The following is a 26,006-nucleotide window of genomic DNA, read 5'->3' on the forward strand; positions in this document are numbered from 1 at the left end:
AACACAGCCAAGTTAGTAGCACCACAGCGTCAGTCATGACAGACATTTTAACACTTGTGTTTAGGACTTTCATGTCGCAGACGGCTGTGACGAAAGACCTCCAGGTCACTGCTCTAGCTCCTCCGACGTGCAGCACGCTGGTGCTCGGAGACCACAGCATCAGCCGCTCTCTGCTGCTGCTGGCGGCCGTGACAGCCGCCTCCGAGATGGGGATAAAAGTGATGTTCTTCACCCACACACAAATTCAAAGCCTACCTGTGTCTCTGCAGAAATGTGTTCCCAACCTGAGCCCAGAGAGTCTAAAGGTACTTTCAAAGAGCTTTTACGACGCAACTGTTGGATTTATGCATAGTTATGAATCAGTTACTGATGTTTTATAGCGTAAAGCAGTTTTGAGACCAATGTTTAGGTTGCCAGGTTGTGAAAAAAAACTCCCTGGCTTGGCTGCTGTGTTAATCCTCACAACTTTGAGCTGCAGGATATTTGGACCACAATTTATGAAAGTTTTCAGCTCAACACTTGAGTGATTTTGAACTAAAAACCTTCAGTCACTTATCAGCACTGTAGATTTGATGGCTAAGTCATGAGCATGTATCAGTGACTTGACTTTTAATGACTTACCAGCAGGAGTGCATTTGCCATTTTACCTGGCAAGCCAAAAAGTCTAATGCCATTTTCATCAGGTTTTTCATGATATATATATATATATATATATATATATATATATATATATATATATATATATATATATATATATATATATATATATATATATAATGTATCACTTACACAAGTATTGCAGTACTTATACATTGGGCATTTTATTTTTGTATTTGAAGAGGTACATGACAGTTGTTTACTGAAGAAAATTTATTTAAAAAAAGTTAAGTTCCACAAATTTTCAGGTGATCAAATTTTTTAACATCTTGCTTGATAAATATAGGATAGCAGTGGTGCTTGACTAGTTTGAGCCTTTGTATTATGATAGTGAACTATTTAGTTTTTTGGATTGTTGAAGTGGCATTCTGAGAAATTGTGATGAGCATTTTCACGCTTCTCTTTGACATTTCATAGACTCATTCTGCTTTTCTGTGCAAGTTTAAATTATTCTTTCTGTCTTTCTTTCTTTTCTTTTCAAAGAAAATCAAGTTTTCCTACCCCCGAACAGTGGAGGAACTGCTGCAGCAGGTTGCCAGCCTTCATGAGTCCACAAACACATGTCCCTCCCCTCCCTCACTGATTATACTGGACGGGCTGGAGGCCTACCTGCGCGGTCCTGGAGGAGTCAGCCAGAGTGGATTTCACCCAGGAGAGCAGTCCTGTGCAGCACACCTGTCTGCGCTGCTGTGCGACAGTTCTGCCTTTCTCACACAGCTCCTGAAACAACGCTCCCCGAGCTCAGCCCCCTGTCGTCTCATCGTCTCTTTCCAGTCGGAAGTGGACACTGTGAATGCTAGTGGGGATGCCTTCACCAAAGATCCCGTCCTTGATGTTCTTGATCGCTATTTTCAGGTACGATGTACTCTGGACCGAGACAGAAGCTACGAAGCTGCAGCAGCTGGACTCCAGGAGGTGTGGCACATTTACCTTTCTGGGACAGGCGTCACAGGGGCCTGTAGTACCAAAGAGTGTGAGGACAGGCCAGATGTAGCCCAAGAGTGGCAGCTGTTAATTTTCCCTGATGGTTTAATGGCGTTTAAATTGATTTGACAATGACTTTATCAAATACTTAGGGAGTAACAGAAAGTCAGTTCGGAGTTTTGTTCAGCAAAATGTTCTTTTTTTCTTTTTTTTTTTTAATCTCTGCTTGGTTTAAAGGGCCAGGTAGGATATATTGGCATCTAGTGGTGAGTTATGAAATTGCAATGAGCTGACCAACCTTTCTCTCATCCCCCCATATGGTGGCCATTAATAAAATGTAAAAGGCCCCCTCTAGAGCCAGTGTTTGTTTGTCCATTCTAGGCTACTGTAGACACATGGCGGACTCCGTGGAAGACGATCTACTCCCACCCTGTAGATATGAAAGGCTCATTCAAAGGCATCAGATTCTTATTTTCAGGTGATTACACACTAATGAACAACATCATTATGAACAATACTTTCCATCTCAGTCCCTAAATTCCTCTCAGTCTAACACACTGGACCTGTATCTTTAAGCAGTTAAACATTTGTATTGATGAGGAGACATGCTACAATACGAAGTCTTAGTCAGTGTTTCACTTCATCTATTAAGTGGAGCAGATCTGTCTTCCATGAGCAAAACAATGGTTTTAGATGTGCCTCCCCGTTCATTCAACAGTAAAGTTTTTAGCTTTGCTTTGACCGTCATGACTCCTCCGGTATGATGTTGAATCATAAAACCAGTCTAACCTGTTGCCTTATCACTGCTGCAGCATGATGTAATCTGCCAGAGTGGTTGTAGATGCACAACATTTAAGTTTAACTGTTAAATGACATAAAGCTTTGTCAAACACCTGAGTAGTATCATAAACATTGCATAGAGACATTGAGAAATTGGACAATTGAACATTTTTTAGCAAAAGACTTCTATAAACTGAGCAAAGTTGACTTGCAATCCCCCTTAAAAGACAAAAGAAGAAAGGTCAGAAATCTATTCTGTATGTTAAAAATAAATGTATATTTTGTATATTTTATCATGTGTTTTTTTCTTTGCCAAGCCCTTAATCATCTAATAACTTATTTTTTTATGTTTTAACCCTTTGAGGGTACCCAGGAAGGAAGCCGTGATTTACATTTGTGAGATGTTGGACTAGTGGCCGATATTACAGTTAAATTATTTTACAAATCAGAAAAAAATATTTAAAAAGTACTTATTTTGAAATGAGAAACAAGATCATTTTTAATCCAGAATATTATTCTGAAAGATTATTTTTCAAAATGAAAATGACATGTAACTCCTGATGAGAACACTGGTGTTCAAACATGATTGAATATGAGAAATGTCAAACACATGTTGCACAATAGGGGTCTAAAATAAATCCCAAATATTACAAATGTGAAACAATGGTTAGAAGGGAAAAATAACTTTTGCTTTTGTCATCTTTGATAAATCACTTATTTGTTTTGAAAAAACATGCAACAGTTTGTAAGAGAGGTCAGTTGTGGGTTTCGAGGTTTAAAACTTTATTTCCTTTTTGAGTCACACATTTTTTTTTTCAAAAATATAAGTCATCATCATATAGAAATGTAGTTATATAAAACAACTTTAGTTACAAGATATTTTTCCAAAGACACAAACGTAAGCAAGCATGGAAAATATAAATACATGTTCCAGTTTGACTTTAAAATGAATATAAATGTTTTGAAATGAGGTGTGAAGGTTGGGACATACTTGAGATGCTCTGTTCTTTAGATGGCAGCAGTGGCTAAAAACACAACTTAGCCATGACAAGTTGGAGACTTATTAACAACAGTTACACGTGAATGAATACTGCCTTAAAACCTTCCCCTGAAGCCTACAGTAGTAGTCTGTGTTTGGGAAATGGCAACATCTTACTGATATAATTGTCCTTTGTAACACATAAAATAAAATACATAAAATATCAAGATATTATTTACAAGTACAGTGAGATTCTTCAGATCTGGAAATGACATTGACATGATGCTGTAGGGTTCAAGTGAAAGCTGTGTGATTTAAACTTGAGGGAATTTTAAGATAAGCTTGGCAATATTCTATATTATACTCCACTGGGCACTGCAGTTTTTAACAAATATTGTGGTGGTAATTGGCATATGAGTTTGATACCAAATAAATAAACCCCTGTATGCATGCTCATCACAATGAAGGAACATGTCACAATGGTTGACTCACTGGCATGTTGTCAGCTGCTTGGCTCTACAGATGGCAGTGTTGTTCAGCAAATCTACCAGTTAGGTACAGGCTGAAATATGTCAACAGTCATGGAATCAGGTTGTCCACAGTTCCCAGGAGGATGAAGTGTCTGATCTACCACAACAATAAGATCTGATCAGAAAATGTTGGCAATGCCACTGTGAGCGTGTCAGCATGCTTCTAATAACATTTAGCAAAAAGCACTGCTGTGCCAAATGTTAATGTGAGGCATCGATACAAGTTGGATATATCAGAACTTTCAAAAAAATTGGATTCCTAGTCACAAATTACAACCTGGAAGTTGACAGGAACTCCACTTACAAGTCAGAGTGTCATAACTGGGGTAACTCTGATATGACATGAACACATCACAGAGCTGCCAGGCAAAAAAGTCTACAGTAGGTCACAGACGAATACGCCATGTGAGGCTTTGGCTACACAGGCAAGACTTTGAAGAGAAATAATCAATCAGTGATTTAGTCTTTTTATGGGACTTGCTGACGAGACAAATAATACAGAATATCACCAAGCCTATTCTTCAGGACATATAAGAGGGACTAGCATTGGCCAGTTATGTTCACAGTCTTTCATTTTAGGAGGTCTACTCTGTATTTTAACCTAATAGCCATTCTGCCGAGTGCACTTGGCTCAAATATGAATGAATCATTATAAAAGCACTCTGGAACTTGAATAATAACATCTTGATCTGATCCACAGGATAGGATACTCACAGATCAGCATGCAGACCTCTGCACTGAACACCAGCTGTCATTTCCATGTAATGGTTTTGTCCTGTACAGATCAGGGATGGATTGGATATAGTAGAAATGATGTGTGGACTCTTCCTCCTGAGTCCTTTAGCTTACACCTTTGTATCAGTCAGCTTCCAAATCCTCTCTGCACCTCTCTTCCTGTTAAAGAGAGGCTCCGTAGCTTCGGGTGAATATCCAGATACCCTTCACAGAGCCTGCTTCAAGGCTCAGTCCATGTGCAGCCTGTCCAGCTTAGTCCCTTCTCAGCCGTCACCACTGACAAGGTGCTGCCTCGACGAGAAGGGCCTTCCATGAGCAGGGATCTCGTTCCTGTACTCATTGGCATAGATGACCACTTTTCCAATATCCTCTACTCTGCTCATGGGGCTGTAGTCCATGGAGACCCCAGAGTCTGCCACGGCCATGTAGGTGTATCCAGGGCCTTTGGGCATCCACACGTGGTTTGGGTACTCAAAGCTTGACTGGGACGAAAGGCGACCCGACCCGGAGCTCTGCTGCACGGATCCCAGGTCAGAGTGAGATTCACACAACACTGTTTTTCTGGAGGCAAAAAGCACCTCAAGGGGTAAGGTCTCCTCGAGGATGTCGTCCAGGTGTTCGTCTTCATTGTGGTTCAGGGTGACGTAGGCATCTTGAGACTCCAGAAGGGAAGACTGGGAGGACGGAATGGGGTTCCGGTGGAACGCCCGTAAGCGGTCCATCAACCACTGGTCGTGTGTCGTGGTTCTCCATCCCTCCGTCAGAGCTGCGTCCACCCTTTCCAAAGGCTCGCTCTCATCCAGCCCTTTCCTGACATCCATTTCCTCCTTCCTGCCCCCAGTCAAAGCTTTAGAGGCCTTCGGTGGCAGTGGCGGGGAAGCCAATGAGGGGCAAAGGCTGAACTCTGATAGGACCTCCAGGGGTGAAGCGCATTCTTCAGAGGTGAAAATCGCTGGAGTCAGCCATAAGCCTCCATTGGTGCGCCCCAACCACTCCTGTAGGAAAACAAAACATAGCATTTTGAAACCTTGGTTAAAAGGAACAGACCTCAAAATTTCAAGTGGTCGCTGTTAAGAGAAGCTTAGAAACAATTTACTGATGTGCAGGCCGTAGCTACGTCCTTGGGAGCTAGGTTAGCTGATCCTGGAGAACAAGTACAGGACATGCTGGAGCACATTGCCAACCTTGACAAATAAGGTTGCAGGTGCCATATCCATGTAGCTGGCTTACCTGACCACACAGCAGGTTCTGATCGGATGAAGTTCTTTGAACATTTGATCACTCACTACATCCATATAAATACGAAGGCAATTTTTTTAATTTTCTGAGAAGGTACCCTCCTGACTCTTCCCTTGACACCATGAGGTTGACTTTTGTGATATTGAGTAAAATATCTCGACAGCTATTGGATGGATTGCCATGGTAAGTGCAGGCATTCGGGAGCCTAAAGAATATATTCAAGTAATTTTGGTGACCCCTTAGCGCCACAACATGCTCATTTGGTCACTCTAGTGTGCTGACGTTAGCGCACAGAAAGGCTATGGACTTGCTCTTACCTGAAAGTTCCCACCATAAACGGTAAAAAGCCCTTGAAACTTGCTGTCAGGAGTTGGAATAGTCGGCCAAATCTTCTTCACAAGAAACCTGAAAGGCGCCCAGATGCTTAAAATACAATTCGGCACATGTTTTTTTTTTTGCATTAATTTGTACTGCAACTTTCTGACAGTGGCAACCGGATCTTTTGATCGTGTTCCCGGTTTACTGACCTGCGATGGGATAGGAGTATAGCGAGAGACATCCCAGTGAGGACGAGAGAGATGATGAGAGTCAGGGACACGATGAGAAGATCAAGTTCTGGTTGGAGGCACAGGACGATCAAAGAAACAGTCAGTGCAAACCATTGGGAACAAACTAAGCAAAGAAATCTCACTCGAGACTACATATTTCCTTCCAAGGCATGTGACACATTTTTATATAGCTTATGTGAATGAACACTCACCTGCAGGGGGTGTTTCCATGAACACCGGGTCACTCCAGGCGCTCCAATAGCCGCTGTAGCTAATCCCGTCCAGCTTTACACGGACTCGCACCTTATATTTCGTGCCTGGCTGCAGGCCTCTCAGGATCAACTCTGAGCTGGCTCGTGCCACCTCTACCTGCAAGACAGTCCTCGGCTCATCAGCATGGGTCCCTGTGTGCACCTAGCCTTCGACCATCCTGCTGCTTAAAGCTTTATACACCCGTTCACATATCACTGAGGTCATGCAGGACATTAAAACAGCCGTCATACCTGCCCCACATGGCTGTCCGCTGCGGTGTAGCTGACCTCGTACATCATGCTGTCATCCATGTACTTGAGAGGCGGCGGCACCCAGCTGACATTCAGCTGGCCTTGCTGGCCTGTGCTGTTCACTGTCACGCTGGCCGGAGGGTCCAGAAGAACTGCAATGCACAGAGGCAGGAGGTGGCTTGTTAGGAGGGAAAGTTGAGGAAGGATAATTCCTCCCTGTATATTGATTACAGCATCATTTAAAGCTGCTATAACAACCTTTGGGCCACTTAAGACACTAGAACACCCTGCAAAGATGAGGGTAACTGCAGTCAGGTGATAAGTCTGTACGTCTGTCAGCAGCCACTTTCACGATTAAACTGATTGTCAAGAATAAAAAAAATATATCAATTATCAGGAATGTTAGAGGCAATAGATGCACTCCTTTCACTGCTCAGTGGAGGCAGTGGCACAGTTTGCACTTACAGACAAGCTCGACGAGAAGGCTGCGATTGTGGATCTGCGTTCCATCTCGATCGACCTGGATGTCCATTTGGACAAACATCTGGGTTCGGTTCAGATGGCAGACGAACAGCCTCTTCCCACCGGCTGCACGCAGGACTCTCAGAGGACACTTGCTGCTGTTCTCGTTTCTGCTCGGGACAGAGGACGACAGAAACACTAAGAATACACTTACTAGGAATTCGGACATAAGGCTATGCTTAAGTGTACTATTATTTCTGTATTTCGACTGATCTTATAAATCGGACCCCTACAACAGGCTGTCAAACAGTTTTTGAATTCTTAAATGACTTATACAATCACCCTGGTGTATGAAATCTTAAATGGTTTAATTTCTAGCATATTGCAACGAGAGACAAAAAGAAGCACTGAGACACAATGTCAGCTTTGGACGCTGTTGAAGGCCCACAATATCATTACAGACACCACACTGCTTAAACAGTGAATGTGACCTACTGATAGGTGTATGTGAAGGAGTACTGGTCCACAGAGCCGGCCCTCTCCTCATCTTCCTCCCAGAAGCAGGTGAAGTCTTTCCTGCCCTCAGCAAAGCACTTGGGGTTTTCTGGTTCCTCTTTCAGCATCATAGACACTGCCGAGTGACGGGGGTAACAGGGGAGTGTGAGGGCAAGCCAAAAGCTTTTTACTTTTTTCATTTGAATTCCATTTTAAATCTTACATTTTACATTACATGAGGTTATTATTTTGTATTTTTATTTCTTCAAATCTACCCAACTACCCTATTTTTACTCAAAGTGTTTCTGTTTTGCTTGCACTGTGGGCCAAAACAGGCCGTCAAAAAAACGTTATCCTACCTTTCTTTTCGAAATCTCGTGCGCCCCGGACGGTGGGAGGGTATCGCATGGCGCAGAAAATCACGTGAAGTGCCCACAATCGGCTCAGGTGATCACATTTCATCCTTTTGTCTTCTTCTGTGAACGGACAGACTCTGGCCTCCTGTTGTTCGCCTGCATACCTAGGGAACAACCTGCCTCAAACGCGTCTGCTGCAGCTCTCCGGAGGGGTTCTTGCTTGTTTTGTTGTTTAGATGGCGCGGATAAGCGCAACGCACTCGCGCCTGCCTGCGAGCGATAAGGTGTGTACAACTGAGCTGTTTACTTTCTCCAAAAGTGAGCGCAGGAGAGGCGGGGCAAGGTCAGTCTTACTACACTTCTGCCGCTGTTGTGGATGGGCGGGAGTCACGCGCTCATTGATGTTCACGACTTGTTTACTTCCGCTGTGAGTGAGGGAGGAAGTGAGCCATGTGCCGTGCGTAAAAGCGCACGAAGGACGAGTGGATGGATGGACGGATGGACGGATAGATAGATAGATAGATAGATAGATAGATAGATAGATAGATAGATAGATAGATAGATAGATAGATAGATAGATAGATAGATAGAAATCATACAAAAAAGTAACCATGGTATTGTTTTTTGTTGTTTCTTTTTTTTTGCTTAATAATAACCTTTTCATGAGCACCTGTGCCTGGATGAACTGTAGCTCACAGCCCGGAGCTGAAGCTGACCCTTTCAGGGTGCAACTTTGTGGAGGTGTGGCTCGGCCCCTCGCTGGCCCCGGGCCACTTTAATCCCAGCATGTCCCCGAGTAACGGAAAACCGCGTAGTACACGCACACCTAAGCAGCAGAGCCAGACGGTTTCTTATCTGCTCGCTGCACTCACATGTTTTCTTCGTTCGACCAGCATTATCTGAGCTGCAGACGTCCCCCTGTGCCTTCACCCATGATAAGTGGGCCACGGGGGGCGTAGCGGCCCATCCCCGTCCGTCCAAATGTAATAAAGCGCATTTTTACATCACACAGAGAGAGGACAAGACAGCCTGATCCCAGTGCAGTTGGTGCTGATGTAAAGAAAAGCTGCGTTTCAGGCATATGACGACATCCAGCTATAGATGAGAAGAGCACCTTTCAGCGTGTTCAGTTTAATTCAGCTCCACATCAGCCAGTTCAGTTACACTTGAAAACTTAGAGGCCCTGCACAGGGAAGGTAGCAGTGTCTGACTGACCGAGGGGGCAGGAAGAGGAGGGTGACGAAATCTATATTGTCATGGAGGACAATGGCAGAGTGTGGTTTCTCTGCCATCTGCAGATAAAGCTTGAAAAAAAGGGGGCCTGATGTTTTGGGGGTTAGGAAGCAGGATGCATGGGCATAAATTACAGGGTAAGATGCTGCTGTCACCACAAACACTACCCACTGGACACTTTCTGACTGATTTGTGAAAAGGAACCAAAGACATTGATTTGCAGTAACGCTCTCCCTTTTTTGTAATGAATATATTCTTTATTTTCATATACACATCTCAGCATATTCAATTTATTCTTGTTTATGAGATGCACGTTTTCACAATGCTTCCATCCAACACATTCAGAGCCTTAGTTAAAGGGATCTTATCGTCCCTGTTTTAGGGCAGGGTCGGTAATGCAAGACATGAAAACAAGAGGATCATAGAGGTAACAAAGAGAAGAGCGCACCTCAGACTTACAGCTCTGGATGCTACAGACTTATTTGTACAAAAGCGTCAGTCAGTACTTTCTCCATATGGCAGATACAAGATACAGTTGTTAAAAATTCAATACCAGTGAACAGTTACGAACATTCAATATGTATTCAAGCAGCAGCCGCCATTGTAAAGCTCCTCCAGTGAAACTGTCTCATATTATATGCTCTCTGCATCCCATCTGAATACAGCGCAAACCTGCACAGTGCATTATACACAAATGTTGTAATACAAATATAGTGTTATGACTGAGTGACTTTGCCAAGAGCCTCCCAATGACAAACTGAAAGCTCACTGTGGTGCAGATGAGAAGATAATATCAGCTATCTGATATCTGTAAACATATATCACTATTAAGCAAGACACGCTGGCGGGAGAGATAACTGACCACAGGCTTGCACAATGGGAGGGAGTGAACTGACCACCAGTTGTGACCCAACCTCAGAGCTGTGCGAAGAAAAGATGGGCTCTGGTGCGGCAACGTGAGGCTATTATCATGGTGCAGAGGTTAAGGTTGATACCAACAGACAGGCAGGGGTCAGCACGTGGACGGTGAGGGTCAAGTGGCACTAACTAACAGGAAATGATAGAAAAAAAGAATGTGTCCTTTAGTTGTTGACACATGTTTCAGCAGGGGGAGGTTGACTGTTCAATACTAAAATGTCAAAAAAAATGGTAAAAAAGGAAAGGAGAACAAAACACAAATTGAAGCACAGTTTAACCAATGGCAAACATAATGTGGTATGAAGACAAAAAGTCGTTTTATCCTCTTCAATTGAACGATGAGATGTTACAGTAAAGGGGATATAAAGTGGAACAGGCTATTTTAACTGACACTCTGCGCCAGCTCATTACTTTTTGATAATGGCACCAGCACAGGTGAAATTGACTTCTCCTTCTCAGAGATCAGCATTTTCTTCCCTTTCTGAGAACACACACACACACTGTGCTGTTCCAAGAAGCAGTCATTATGTCAGTAGCAAAGAAAAAAGGTAATTCAGCACACAAATCCTCAGTTCTCAAGCACAGTAGGTTTGCCATGCCAACTGTTGGGCCATGCTGCAGTTGAGGGAGCAATGTGTGTGTGTGTGTGTGTGTGTGTGTGTGTGTGTGTGTGTGTGTGTGTGTGTGTGTGTGTGTGTGTGTGTGTGTGTGTGAGAGAGAGAGAGTGAGAGAGAGAAGGTGTTAAACAAAGACTGAAATAAAGGGGTGAGCGAGGAAATGCCCCGAGGCAGGTCATGTGACAAATGTGTCAAGAGTGTTAAATGACTTCCTGACTGAACAGGCTCAACATTTACCTTCAGCACAGCCCTCCGGCTGTCTGCGCTTCAAAAAAAAGTCTTCAACAGCCGCTCAGGCACCGCTCAACACGAGGTTCATCGTGACATTTTCTTTGTCATCACAATCGACGCTTCTACTTCATAATACGAGATGACGATGAGACGTAAACCTCTCTCTACAGAGGAATCATCTGTTACACTGCAAAAACCAAGATTTTACCAAGAATGTTTGTCTAGTTTCTAGACCCATAGAAAGTATCAATTCAGTGAGATAAATGACAGTTGTTTCTAGACAGTTTCACTTTTTCCATTGGCAGATTATTTTACTTATTTCAAGCAAGAAACGGCTTGTAGGCAGTGGCATTTTTCCCAGCATAAGATAAAGGATTATAAACCTCTGCCAATGGTTTGGAGCAAAGACACAAAAACATTGAGGTGTGTTTTACTGTCCCAACTGAATTTAATTTAGCAGTATTTAATTTACTGATTTATCCATATTCAAAGAAGTTTATAGACCATAGAAATTATGATTGTATTAAACATTTAATGGAATCAGATTGAAAATTGAGAAGACACTACTCTCATGTCTGTACGTTAAACAGAAAACTATCGCCCGCAGCTGGATAGCTTAGCTCAGCCAGACACATTACATGAGAGGAAACATAGCACCAAAAGCATTTCAAATAGGAAAGTCACTGAAGTCCAAGATGGCGCATGTAAGACACATATCCCGACCTTTCCCCCAAAAAGGCCAGTTGTTTTATCACAACCAGGAAACATATCAGCTGATTGTGTTGTTGCAGTGTAGTGAACACAATGTGGAGATTAACAGTTTCCACTGATTTTGTGTGGCTGCAGACTTCTCATACAGGATTACCAAAATAACGTGATTATCAAAACATTAGACATTAAACTTGCATTTGTTGAAATGCCCTGATGGGATGAGCTGAAAGCATCACGCCATGACAGGATTGAGCCGTAAAATAAGTTGTTGGCATGAAATTGTGTGCATGTACAGCACAAGTATATCCTTCAGGAGGAAAACATTTTAAACTGTGTTTTTAGGCAAATTTACCAAACACATTTTTAATCAGATCTGACTGGTGATTCTATACATGCAGTGTTTGAAAGGTAAGGCTCTCTACTCATTCATTTAGATTGGAGAGTGGTCTTATTATCTCAAAATAATTGCCTTGGCAGCGTTGCCAAGATGGCTGCCAAGTGACAAGAACAGTCTAAAAGGATTTTGGCTTAGTGTAGGGAGGACACAGCGAGCCTAGCTCTGTCCGAGGGTCACTGAATTCTAATGTAATGTGAAATTTGTTTATCCATCCAAAAACATCTTCATGCTCTGCTACGTTGACCAGCTGCTGGCTGTAGCTTGATAATTAGTATACAGGCATCCGCATGATAACCTTCTCATCTACTCAAAAGAGAATAAGTGGATTTCCCAAAACATCAACAATTGTTCATTTCTGTCAATATGCCTTTCTTTGAGACATTCATTATTTCATGTAGGCTGTACAAAACTGATTCATTCATCTCTCCTTCAATCAGTCAAGAGCATGAGGCGTCCTAGATATGACTGGACAGTTACACCAGCACTACACTCTGAACTGTCATTCTGGCAGCTGCTGTGACAATTTCTATAATCTGAAAGGTATATGAAGTCTGAAAACAAGCCCTAACGTTTCAGAAACATGTTTCATGTTCGATCTATAATATGCTTTGAATAACTGTTCATGAGTGACAATCAAATCCTATGTATGTCTATACCTGACTGCTTTCACCACTGTAAAAGCCGCTTAGTAAACTAAGGCAAACCTCAATACTGTATGAATTGTAAGACTGTAAGAAACCTATGAATGCCAAAAGTGCAGCCATCTACAGACACACTACATTTGGCATTACTAGCTTCTAGCCATAGTGTTTACCAATGTTTGACCCAGAAAAAGAAAGCTCCTGAACAAATGTTTCAGATACACTTAAAATGCTAATGGGCAGCAGCGCTCGAGGCAGTTGATGTGGTGGGCGGACAGGACTGAAGGCAGGTTTTACCACAAAGCCAATGGGTCGAGGCCACGGCGACAGAGTGGGCCTCTTTAAGACAGAAGGACATGCCTGAGGAGGAGAGGGGTGATGATGAAGATTATCTCAGCTAGCCGTCCTTGGGTTTGAATGCGCTGTGGGGCCAAAACAAAGAAGGGCGGTGCTGGAGTGAAGAGACAGGAAGAGGGGATGGACTGTCCATGGTTGAGGCACAGTGAAGGACATGGTCTATGTATGATCTGTGTGTGTGTGTGTGCGAGTGTGTACGTGCATGTGTGTGCGTTGGGGAAAGTGGTCAGAAAGCCGGTGGTTTAGCAAGCACAGCCCCCGTGGCTCTCTGAAGGCGAGTCTTTAAGGCCCTGGTTCCCGTGGTTAGACATGAGGTTGATGTCTCCCTCCATGCTCTCGTTCATCTTCTCACAGATGACGTCCACAAGACGCTCAAACACCTGCTTCACGTTGATGTTGTCCTTTGCGCTGGCCTCGAAGAACTGAAACCCTGAGGGGGAGCAGAGCATGATTGCATTTTATTCACTATGAACAAACACACGTGTGCATGTTGAAATACGCAGCGAAATCGTATAGGGATGCATACAATACCTGTCTGCAGAAGCTAAGAAGCACAAGTTTAAAAGCTGTGTTTCAGAACAAGACAAAACTTTAAAGAGATTTTTACCGAGCTCCTCTGCCAGTCGTTGGCCGTCCTCTGTGGGTACGAGTCTGTCGTCCTCCAGGTCACACTTGTTACCAACCAGGATCACCTGAGCATTGTCCCATGAGTAGGTCTTGATCTGCGTCGCCCTGTAAGACAGACATAGACATGGTCCATGTGGATAAATTGAAACACCAAGGAATCCATGAAAAGAGTAGGTATAGTAACACAACGCACACTACCAGACGTATGAGCAAACATATCTCATTCTTGACCGCATAGCGGAGCTATCCTCACCAAAAAGTTATTTCTTCTTTCTTGGTCCATGACAGAACTTCACAACACAGTTCATTCACTTCCTGATACCATGAATGAAATGGTCTAACTAAATGACTAATGGGATAAACCCATCATCTCCTGATGTTCGATTTCAAACTCACCAGTCCTGAACTGCATTGAAAGAGTCCTGGTTAGTGATGTCATACATGAGCAGGAAGCCCATGGCTCCTCTGTAGTAGGCTGTGGTGATGGTACGGTAACGCTCTTGCCCTGCTGTATCCTGCATTTACAGACACACACACACAATTATGTTCCATACACTTTATATATATAACATTCTAAAAAGACAGAAAATCCTGAATGCCCCTGTGTTCATTCAATGTATGCAGTGAAACCACAAGGGGGCAATATTGTTCAAAATATGGCCTATGCCACACTCATCTGTTACAGTCAGTGGAGTTGCTACACTGCACAGTATGTGGAGTGGATCCATCATTTAGCAATTATTGTGAGTGTTCCAGTCCAGCACCACAGCCTAAATGTACTCCCCCATCTACCCCACCAACTGCTCTTAATATGTTAATATGAGCTTGAGCTTTACATTATTCAACACTGTTAAATATATAAAAACGTAAATCTTATTACAATAATTTTTTTCAGAAAACTGAGCAGTCGGTCTGGTCAAGTTTGCAAAACCACTTGGCGGCGTGGTATTGCAGGCCACTCATTCACATAACTATTTAATTAAACTGTTATTATTTATATATATACATACATATATACACACACACACACACATATAAAATATATATATATATATATAAAATATATATATATATAAAATATATATATATATATATATATATATATATATATATATATATATATATATATATATATATATATATATATATATATATATATATATACATATATATATATACATACATACATATACATGTATGCTGCAACCACCTTAACACCCCAGATATCACCCTCCACTACAGTGGCTGCAAAAAACAAAGAGACAAAGTTTGTTTTGTCCATTCTAGGCTACTGTAGAAATATGACAGAAAACGCAACAGTTCATACTTTCAGGTGATTACACACTAGTAAAAGCATTAAGAACATTATATTCTACTGATGCCTACAAATCCCTTTAATTCTGCACAACTGACCTTTAAATGTGTATTCCAATTAAATTCAAGTTAGGTCTGATTTGTAGGAGAAAAGTTATGGATCCTGTGTCGTAGCGAAGGTAAGACTGTACTATACTGTGAAACTGTCTCTCTCTCTCTCTCTCTGCTCCCAAACCCTTTGGCTTCATTACCACATCAAAATGCCACTTGCTCCACTCCACACAATAAACCAGAGGATGGCATTTACATATGAGCTCCCGTCACAATCATTTCTCATCAAACGAGGACTTCTGGCTGGCATCTATAACAAACACAGATAACAGAAACACGAGCTTCACAGAGTCAGAGGAGGACTGTTGCCTCTCTGCCACATTGAGTTTATCAGAAGCATCTTCTAATTAAATGGAGGCCACGTGTGGCTCAAAATATTTGCTCGAAGCAGGAAGATGAACAGGTGGACTGGGTTAGGTGGACTCTCATGGTTACTTGGAGTCCATTTGCTTCAGGGGCCTATGTGTGTGTTTCTGTGTTTGTCTAATATTTTCCTCACGTCAGGAGGACGGGGAGGAGGAGGTGTGGGTTGTCCAGGTAACCCGAGGCCATTGAGGGTTATGAATGTTCCATTACATTCAGGACTGCTGCAGGTGGTCGGCCCAAACGATCCTTCTCACTTTACAAAATGGGCAAGACAGAGGGCAGCCTGCTGCATCAATCTTTCTATTAGAGAAAGCCTTCATTTATTCTTTCATTCTTCCCGAAGCCACGCAGTCGGCTTTCTGTTGGAGGTTATTTTCGTTTCAGTAAAGTGTAAAATATTCCTGGTACATCTTTATCTCATCCACACAAAGATGAACAAATATTTGGCAGCGTAATGGGACGTCTAACCAAATAGACCGTCTCCAGGGTTGCTATAATCAACCCCAGCCAGTAAACAAAAGCTGCTCTCTCGTGTGTATATGTATGGTGATAGACAGGGAGGGGTTGAAATCAGGCCTCTGAGTGCCCTGACGTCACTGGGACCCTGATCTTTAAACATGCGTCACCTGCCTTTCTATTAGTGGCACACACAGGATATTGTCCCCTGGGCTACCACACACAACATATGTGTTGATGATGTATTTATGCTAAGTGTGCAAAAGGTGTGTGCATGTTTGTTCAAAGATCAGAAACATATTTCCATGATAAAAAAAGGAGGGATGTAAACAGTAAGTGTACAAAGAGTGAACACATTGTACATGCTGGAGATCTGTAATACTGTGCAGGGGCCATGAGGTGTGTTATCAGGCGACACAAAGGGAGGCTGGCAGCTGGCAGAGTGGAATCATCAACAATAATCTTTGTTCTAAATACCTGGTGAAGTCTCAAACAGATGCAGTTCACTGCAAGCTAACATGAATTTAACAGGCAGTAAATTTCAGAGTTGAATATTAACACCACATGAGGCAGGATTTGTATTAAGACACGCCTGCTGCTCCCACACCCTTTAAACACACTGCTCCACTAGCGCTGCCTGCTGTATATCTTCGTTATGTCTCAGTCAGATGCTGATAGGGAACTTCCTCTGCTTCCTGAGCTTAGGAAATACCAGGTCTCTTCGTCATTCAACAGCACCATCAGTAGGCCGGGCACAGACAAGCATCTCAAAACCCAACTAATCACACAATTACCCAACACACATTATAGAGTTAGTATGGTTAGTTCTTTCACCCTCCTCCTCAGCTGTTAGAACATGACACACCACTGACGATGCATGTCATTCTACAGAGACACATGCTTGGCCGGGTAGGTTAGTGTGTGTTTTGGTGTGGGCTCCTCTGCTGCTGATTCATCCTGGTCACTGTTTGTGTATCATACAGTGGCTCAAATAGTGTTGGTTCAAATGAATCATCTGTTTGAATAACCTTAACTATGTATATTAATGGGATTTTTAGTGTACTATGATGAATGTGTGAGTAGTGGATAAAAAATAAGGATACACCTAAGGTAAAATGTCAAGGACCAGCAATGAATGGCAGGGTTAAATGTCTTGTTGAAACTGTAAGTGGTGTTGACCTGGCTTGATCCAGCTGTTTCCAGCTACGGCCCCATTTCATGCCTTTTACCTAAGCCAACCAGCAGCTGAATGTTAACTGTAACTGCTAATAATTACCGTATGAACTCGAGAATGGTTCTGATATTCTAATCTAATTCTTGGGTTGAAAGCAAGTATGCTTATTTCCATAAAAAGCCAGATGGTTTCTTAGAGGAGGGACTCCTCACTTGTTGTCCCTATTTTGGCTTAAACCCCCCCAAAGTCCCACATTTCTAGTAATTCCTCTCATCATGGTTGATGATGTCTCTCAAAATCATATCCTTGGTTTAAGGAGCTTTAAAAAAGTCTGAGACCAAGCTGAGACAACCTAAGTTACATCACTTCTAAAAGCTTGTTTAACACCACTAGGTGTGGCCCGAATGCTTTGAAGCTCCTCCTGTTGCCATGGCATTCGATGTCAAAGTCTGCATTCAAATACATCACTTGTTTTTTTTAAGTAAAGAGACATTGCGACAGCTGTACTAAAAATAGGCAAAAGACAGACAAAAAGCAAGAAATGGAGCGCTTCTACGGCATTACAGCCTACAAGTGATTGATAGAGGTGTCATGATTCTCAGAATCACGATTCGATTTTAAGGTCACAGTACGGTTTGATTTGGACATTTGTAAATGTTTTCAGCGCTGACAGCTATGCTGTTGTAAGACTTATCCCTGGTTTCCATCAGGCTTGTGTCTATGATGCTATTTTGCTCCATCCTAGATGCGACTGTATATCCCATCAACAGTGTTATATAAACGGAGCGTGCTGCCAGCGATATCCTGAGAAGCGGTACAGGGTATTTTATTTTGAAAATTAACCAGATCTGCTGTTCCTGTGTGTGACTTCCTGCCTGGCACAATCTCCACGCTCAGCTTCCTGCAACTATCCGCTGCCGTGAAAAAGTAGACTCACCGCATATGGAAACATCAGCACGGACTAGAATAGCTGCAATCAGCTTCAGCGACCAAGAAGGTCCTGGTGGAATGTGGGGGTTAGACTTTCATGCCCTAATAATCGTCATTTTCTTTTTTTTACATTTTTCTTTGAAAAGGTTAGGTTAGGCTTAGGCAAGTTCAAATAATATTCACCAAAACTAAAGATTCCAGAGTTCAAGTAAAAATACCAGCCTTCAGCCTTTAACACTGAACAACAAAAGACAGAAATTCTGTTTGTTACAAAGATGAGTTTCTCAAATCTGTCCTGAGTAAAACATCTTCCCAAGTTAAATCAATGTAGGATCTTTGGTAATGTTATCATTTCAAGTTCAATTAAGTTTTTTCTCCATGAGTAAACTGAGAAATACATCGAGGGGACTACTGTTGGTACTGCACTTTAATTTGACTGTTGAAAATGAGGGCTTATTTCAATCATTTTTCAATAAAAAACAAAATTGTGACATCCCTACAAATGATGATTGCTATATTCAGCAAGAATGACAACAACCCCCTCTGTTAAAGCAGAAAATCGTATTTGGGACAGCCCTGGAGAGCACTGAAGACATTAAGTGACTGTTATAATGAGCAAATTGATCATTATGATTAAAAAGAGATTCACATCCAGTAACTGTTGCTAATTAGAATTCACCTTACTACAAAGCTGCCTTCAAATCGTGACTTCCTCCTTCATGACTTGCTGCACTGTCACCCAAAAAAGCCACAAACTCTTGTGAAATGTAGCAATGATAGATTCTTAAACCTCATGACAACATGTGCTTAACACAGATGAAAAACTGAATTACTAAAGAGGAACAGTCAGACACAGCCACAACAACTGCAACACACTAAAGGTTAACAACATTGCGTCCTCAAATATGGCTGAATCAACACTTAAATGTAAAATAGTATAAGCTGCACCAATTTCGTATTTACAGCAGGGCTTTTGTATTGTTTCACTGGGAGTTTCACTCAAAAACTATATCATCAAAGTACTTGCCTGTTATAATTACTGTGTAGCCTAAAAACATATAACTAATTTAACATGAGAAGAAGAAGCCTTCCACCAAAATATGCAAGTCACTTGTAGTGACAAACCCACACAGCATTATAACCATCACTGCTGAAGTGTCAAAACAATCAGTTATGGCAGTTTTAATGTAAGGCGAGAAACCCCCACATCTGAGGTGAGACAGTTTCTCACTGTCTCTTAACTCTTTTACTCCAGTTGATCTGTCTCCTTACTCTTTTATGTAAATACCTTAGGACTTACAGATAAGGGTAGGGAGTAAGAATGTGTATGAAACCATGAGGAAGTCACTTTTCACTTGCGCAATCATCAGGTTGAACTTACAAAAGGGCCAAACCCACTATTCTAGACAAACCTGGTCTTTGAAGGTGTTCTGGTGAGCCTTCTATCACCAAGTTGCCTGAAAGGGATTTCTTAGGGCCAAAAATCTAACTTCTCTTTTTTCTATCTCACTGTTTTTTAAATTTACAACTAAAGCAATAAAAACTGAGAGACTGGAGCACCCACTCTCCGACACAAAAACAAATTTAAATCCGCATTAAGGTGAAGTGTAGGACAGAGTGAGAGAGGTAACGGACCTTACATTAAATAAGTATTGCAGCTGTGGTTTGGCTGACAAAGGCTGTTGTTTATGCTGTCAGATGTGTGGTAACACAATGTAATATAACAAATGAAAAACGCTATGTATGGCATCTTTAACCTGCTTACCCAGATCTGCAGCTTGATCCTCTTGTCATTGCGGAAGACAGTTTTGACCTTAAAATCAATGCCCACAGTGCTGACGAAGGCAGAGGTGAAGGAGTCGTCCGCATAGCGGAACAGGAAGGAGGTTTTTCCTACGCTGCTGTTGCCAATGATCAGCAGCTTGAACATGTAGTCAAAGTTCTGGTCGGCTGCATCCTTCTGGGAGGGCTGCTGCTGGAGTCGCGAGTCATTTGATGCCATCTAGAGAGGAAGAGGAAGAAGAATCTCAGAATTCAGAAATTAACTTTACGTGCTGCATTTGTTACCATAAATGTTCCTCTTAACTAGCTTTGTTAAAACTTTAACTTCATCATTGCTGAAGAAAGATCAATGAGAAGGATTTAGCTGCTATAGAGCCGGAAATGTTCCTTCCCCACTTACACTCCCCAAGTGATCACAAACTTCACTCTAAGTGAATGGTAATGTTGCTCTCTAAAGTTTGCCATATTAGCTTATAATGTAATATGTTGTTGTTGTGTTCACATGCTGTTCCAGCTGTTGATTAGTTTACTGAGGTACAAGAACACGCATGCATGCTTGCATGTTTTACAATACATGCTCCGTCCCACAATTTCTTTGATCAAGTTAGGTATGGGACAATGTGAAAATTTCACATCATGGTTATCCTGACCAAAACAAGTTCAATTAACAGTAAACCAATGAAAATCACCAAACTGTGTGTAAACTCCTCACCCCAAATTGCTGAAACATAAAATAATCACTTTACCTTACACTTTGTTGAGAAACTGATATTTTTATTGCATCACAGACAGCCCACAACTTTTTTCATGGACCTTCTTTATCGTGAAAAACTGACAACTGAGAGAGCAGATTTGAATGGTGGTCACAGATGGGTACAAATCGGAGGTGATGGTCTGCAGGGACAACAGGTTTCTCCAGCATGTCCTGCAGGTGGGCTCCTCATCTCCCTGCAGGTCTTTAGTTTAGAATGTTTAGTATTTCCACACACCTGCTTTAACTTATTTGTGGTATATACAGTGGACTTTGGAATGACGGGAATGACTGAAGAAATACAGGCTTTACTTGTGATTCAAAATATATCAGGAAATGTATGCTATCCAGCTTATCTGCATTTTCACATGACTCGTGAGGATGTTCACAATCATCGTGAGGCGCGATTATCCAAACAATGGAAATGCACCACAATCCTGAATGTTTTTGTTTTTTTAATCATGATCTGTGATTAGAGCTTATATTGTCCCATTTCTTCCAGTTGCTGGCAGCAAGACTAAAAGAAGCATAGCAATGCGCCAACAAAGGAGTTGAATTCATCATGACTGTCAAAGACGACAGCAGTGCTAAGAGAATCCACCTGTGTTATCTTCTTTCCTTTCAGCAAGGAAGCAAGGAAGCACCTTTGCTTAGCATTTAGGGAATTTGACCAGCTCTTATCATGGCTGCCAGTCCCGGGTCATTTCACTCAGTTAGGAGGCTTCTTAAGCGAAACGACTATTCAACCACAGGTAATAGGGTTTGGGGAGATATATACGATGGTACTGTCATTCTATGATGGCCGACAGTCGTAAACTTCTGAGCCCCGTACCACTGTAACAGTATGATTGAAAGGCGTCCCCCAAGAGAACACAAAAAAGTAGTGTGTCCCCTCAGAGTTGCCATTAGACATAAATTGTTGCCATTTGTTACATGTGGTAGAGAAAGATGAGAAGAATGTTGCTGCTGCTTATTTTTTATTTTATTGATTAATGTTTACTTCATCAGTCGATCAACTGATCAACTTAGCATTTCAGCACTAGAATCAAGGATGCTCAACTTACTGGAATGTAACAGAAGTAACAAAGTGTATTTGTTCTACTACTGATTCAAAGCTTGGCCAGATGTTAGTGAAACCCATCAGTGTCCAACATGATGTTAGGACTCCATTAAAAAGGTCTGTAATCGATCTGAAAAACATAACTGCAAGATAAAATGTAGAAGAGCTGACACTTATGCTTTCAAATTATGGGAAGCCGGGCCATCTGTCTGTCTGCTTCACTGCAGCCATTCATCTCAGTGTAATCTCCCCTGAGGGCAGGTATGAGATTACCTGCCATTAAGACCTACAGCATCAGTCATTCAAACAGTGGACGGAGGGAGAGCAGCCGCACAGCGTTGGGTGTGAAAAGGAGAGCACAGGACTAGCCATGTCTGTCCCTCCGAACACACACACACACACACACACTCAGCTGATCAATCTGAGCGGCTCAGTGCTGACTGGTCTCCGTGGAGACGGGACTAGGACTCAGCTGCCAGCAAGACCCATTAGTGGTCAAAGCAGTCAGTTCCCTCAGCTTTTTAACTGGGCAGATGGAGGTCTCCAGAGCAGGATAGAGACATCTATCACACTACAACCAAGGGCTATGGCAAAAAGAAGGAAGGAGGAGCCGATGCTCATTACAGAGATGAGAGTAGACTGTGTGCACACATGTCTACTGCCACTAATATCACAGTGCCGAGGTGTGAGAGGACACTGATATCTTGTATACAACTGTGTGTCTGCTAAAAAATTATCTTAGAGAACTGATGTAAGGACTGCATGAGTAAGCAAACACCAGCAGCCCTAACCATATTACTCATGAATTATTCAATATGCACTACAGGAAAATATTGTGCTGCTGTCGGATTGATACTCTGAGACTTATTGAAAGGCATGCAATGCTGAAAATCTTAGTAATGATGGGTTGAAACTAACTTTCAGTTCAAGTAAAAAAAACTCCACATTCTCATTGGTTTTGTATTGTTTTTCTCTCACCGCAGTAACACACATGTAACTTCCAGTCCACTGAGGCACGAAGCAGACTTTCAACACATAGCAGCCTGTGTAATCTTACATGCTGTCTGATGTTGAAATGAAACACTGCTTCTTACCAGCAGTGAGACAATAACACAATACTATTTCACAACTTTTCTTCACCACAGAATATAAAGCCAAGGTACGTGCCCCGTAAATGAAATCTTTTCTGTTTTCTGGGTGTTACATAAAGACCTGTGGTCGAGGAGTACCTCCCAAGTCTTTCTAATCTCTGGAGACATTGGCTGTAAAAACAAAATCCCAAATCACATGATGTCTGTGCTATGTAAGGGTCTCCAAGGGGCTTTTCTGTGTAATAATAGATCCCATAACATGTACCCACCCACTCAAAAATGCGTTATTTTCTTCAACTTCCCATCAGCTCTGCTTAAGCCTGAGCTAAACCCAGTCACATGTCAAGCATGTTTACTGTGCATCAGGATGTCTGGAGGCAAAAAAGGAGGCTCATACAGTATTTAAAGACGTTTCTTCACTGGTATTATATTCCCCTTTTTTATAAACATGTCATTTAAATTCAAAGACTTGGATGTGTTTTCTTGTTACTGTGCGCCCTCAAGTTCCCTCTGCAGAGAAACACATGATGTAACTTCTAAGAAGCACAACTGACTGCGATTAGAAAGCCTTCTTCGCCCACATGTAACACTTTAAAGCAACAAAACCAGCGAGACTGAGCAGGTGTGATGACTCTGATAAAGAGTCACACATCAGCACCTGCCATGATATCAGGACAGTCATCTCTGAGAGGACAGACGTCCTCCGTGTACTGGGGAGTGCCATTTCCTGAGCTGCAGCATGGATGAAAGAGAATGGCAGCTCCTATATGCCACTGAGGAGCAGCATTACCTCCAGTAAAGCAAATAAAGTTCATTACTGTGAACAGAGCCTGTTGATGGTGCAGCCACTTCCTTCAGCTGGCACTGTTTGCTGATCCAGGAGCAAGCAGCCTGCCTGAACGGCAGGAAATGACCGGTACTGATTAGTTGGCAGCTGTCACATCAGCTCTTTCATTACGGGAAAGGACTGAAATGCAAACATAGAGGGGCCATAAAGGCTGAGATATTAGTTTTTATTCGGTATCATCATCAAGCGCTGCATAAAGTGTTATGCAGCGCTTGTGTTGCGAACAAAGACAGACCCCAGACATTAGGTATCATTCCGCGGAGAGAAACCTGTTAGCTTAAATCAGAGAGAAAACTTTCCTCTGAGTGAGGGACTCGGGCAAGAAGTAAGCGTGGGGCAGGGAGAAAAAACAGCTCTAAACTGAAACAAACGTACCTTCTTGTTGAAGAAAGCAAATATTCAACTCAATTCCCTTTCGACTATGGTCCACGGCGGTCGTCCGTCCGGCGGTGAGATGCCGGGGGGTAAAGTGGCCGACGAAAGTGTTGCTAACACCTGAAATATCCCCTTCTGCTCCAGCAAAGCTCCAGCAGCCAGACCTGCTTCCCTTCCTCTACAGGCGACCTCTACCTGTTTCCGTGTCCTCCGTTCGCGGTGGTGGGCAGCTCCCGGATCTGGGCTGAGTGTTTACAGCTGAGACTGTAGCTGGACTGACTGTAGCTCCGTCACTGAGTTACTACGGACAGCGAGGCAGCCGAGCAGACCTGAGACTGTCGGGCTGACAGGACAGGAGAGGAGAGGAGAGGGGCTGTCCGTGGCGCGTGTGCACCGGAGCGCGCGGGCACCACGCTAACGCACACACCCCACAGAAACTACAGACAGCTGTGTGTGTGCTGCACGGAGGAGCGTGTCACTGGGCAAACAGTAAACATGGATGTCACGATTACATCCAAATCATGAGATTGTGTTTTTTAAAAAGTCAAGATTGTGAGGTGAAATTACATAATTTTAAAAAATGAAATGAACAGTCACTTTTTTATTTCGTAAATATTACTTTTTACCTTATATTTTCGAGTTTTTATCTCAGTGTCCTTTCTATCATGGTTTTTGACTTTTGTCTTACAATTGGGACTTTCTGTTTCATTAGTGAGACTTTTAATCTATAATATCGAATAATCTTGATTTTATTTTTGACTTTTTTTTATCTCATCATTTTGTATGTTAATCTCATAACTATTCATGCCATAATCTTGATTTAATGATCTCACAATTGATTTCTTATACTAATATTTTTGACTGTTATACTTTTGACATTAAAATGTAATAATCATGACCTTCTAACTCATGGTTATGACTGTTATACTCATAATTTAGATGATCATCATTTAGATCTCGTCATCTTGACTTTTTATCTCATGATTTTGAGTTTTATCTCACAAATTCTATTTTTCATCTCATGATTTTGACTTTTTTCCCTCATAATTATGACTTTTTATATCATGACTATGAACTCTTATTTCATAATTATGATTTACCATGGGAATCTTTAATTTAAATCTATTTATTTACTTTTTTTCTTTTTTCTCTTTTTTCTTTGGGGGCCTAATTTATACGAAGTCACACTTGTTATTAGCCAATATATTAGATATTTTTCCCTCCTATAGTTTTGTTCCTTTAATATCCCTATCAGCAGGGAAGGATAAGCTCCAACAGGGCCCCTGGTCAAAAGTGAGCTATGGCCTCCCTACTGACCCCATCCCTCACTCATAAGACTGTTCACATGGGACTAGTATTATCAGGGGACCTTTAGTATTTTGTTACAGGTGACTGTGATCTTAATCCTGCATGAATCTGCCTTGACCCTTAATTGTACATTAAAAATTCCAATGAGAAATTATCTACAATATCTTACCAAACACAGAGGTCATGTAATGATATAAGTCCTGTGCAGACTGGAAACTCTGTGATTTTGGTTTATAACTTGTCAAACAACTGAACAAGTATTACGTGTGATCGTAGCTCATAACAAGTTGACAGAGAAGGTGAGAAGGAAAATAAAGATGTCAGCCACAAAGCTTTCGTTAGTTTACCTCAATGTGCTGCAAATATTTGTTTATGCTTAGAACAGACGCATGTTGGTTGTGTTCACGGGGTAATTTCTAAATCACATGAGTGCCCCTGTCCTAGTCCTGCAAATTAGGCTAAAGTGAATCTACCCTGTTATGTTTAAATGAATGGTTTGCC

At 42.0% G+C, this 26,006-nt stretch overlaps 3 protein-coding genes across 4 annotated transcripts; 1 reads left to right on the forward strand and 2 right to left on the reverse strand.

The window, feature by feature from the left end:
* Positions 1-3: 3 nt before the first annotated feature.
* swsap1 (SWIM-type zinc finger 7 associated protein 1) lies at positions 4-2,654 on the forward strand. Its single transcript, XM_037090097.1, has 2 exons — positions 4-305; positions 1,141-2,654. Exons 1-2 carry the CDS (start codon positions 36-38, stop codon positions 1,708-1,710), a joined length of 840 nt encoding a protein of 279 aa, XP_036945992.1. The 5' UTR covers positions 4-35; the 3' UTR covers positions 1,711-2,654.
* Positions 2,655-3,123: 469 nt separating this feature from the next.
* Positions 3,124-8,687, reverse strand: epor (erythropoietin receptor). 2 transcript variants are annotated; one of them, XR_005073044.1, is made up of 9 exons: positions 8,212-8,314; positions 7,853-7,988; positions 7,361-7,527; positions 6,896-7,047; positions 6,605-6,761; positions 6,372-6,459; positions 6,162-6,249; positions 4,585-5,600; positions 3,124-3,967 (listed from the first exon to the last, which is right to left on the reverse strand). XR_005073044.1 is itself a non-coding variant. In XM_037090096.1 (8 exons), exons 1-8 carry the CDS (start codon positions 8,312-8,314, stop codon positions 4,869-4,871), a joined length of 1,623 nt encoding a protein of 540 aa, XP_036945991.1. In that variant the 5' UTR covers positions 8,315-8,687; the 3' UTR covers positions 3,124-4,868. The 2 variants fall into 2 exon arrangements, 1 of the variants encoding a protein (XP_036945991.1); XM_037090096.1 differs by having other exon boundaries at positions 3,124-5,600; positions 8,212-8,687.
* A 987-nt stretch (positions 8,688-9,674) lies between these two features.
* On the reverse strand, positions 9,675-24,678 carry rab3db (RAB3D, member RAS oncogene family, b). Its single transcript, XM_037090099.1, has 5 exons — positions 24,198-24,678; positions 20,057-20,293; positions 14,337-14,455; positions 13,921-14,045; positions 9,675-13,743 (listed from the first exon to the last, which is right to left on the reverse strand). Exons 2-5 carry the CDS (start codon positions 20,291-20,293, stop codon positions 13,556-13,558), a joined length of 669 nt encoding a protein of 222 aa, XP_036945994.1. The 5' UTR covers positions 24,198-24,678; the 3' UTR covers positions 9,675-13,555.
* Positions 24,679-26,006: the final 1,328 nt, after the last annotated feature.

The sequence above is a fragment of the Acanthopagrus latus genome, chromosome 23, assembly GCF_904848185.1.
Source record: "Acanthopagrus latus isolate v.2019 chromosome 23, fAcaLat1.1, whole genome shotgun sequence".
Lineage (NCBI taxonomy): Eukaryota > Metazoa > Chordata > Actinopteri > Spariformes > Sparidae > Acanthopagrus > Acanthopagrus latus.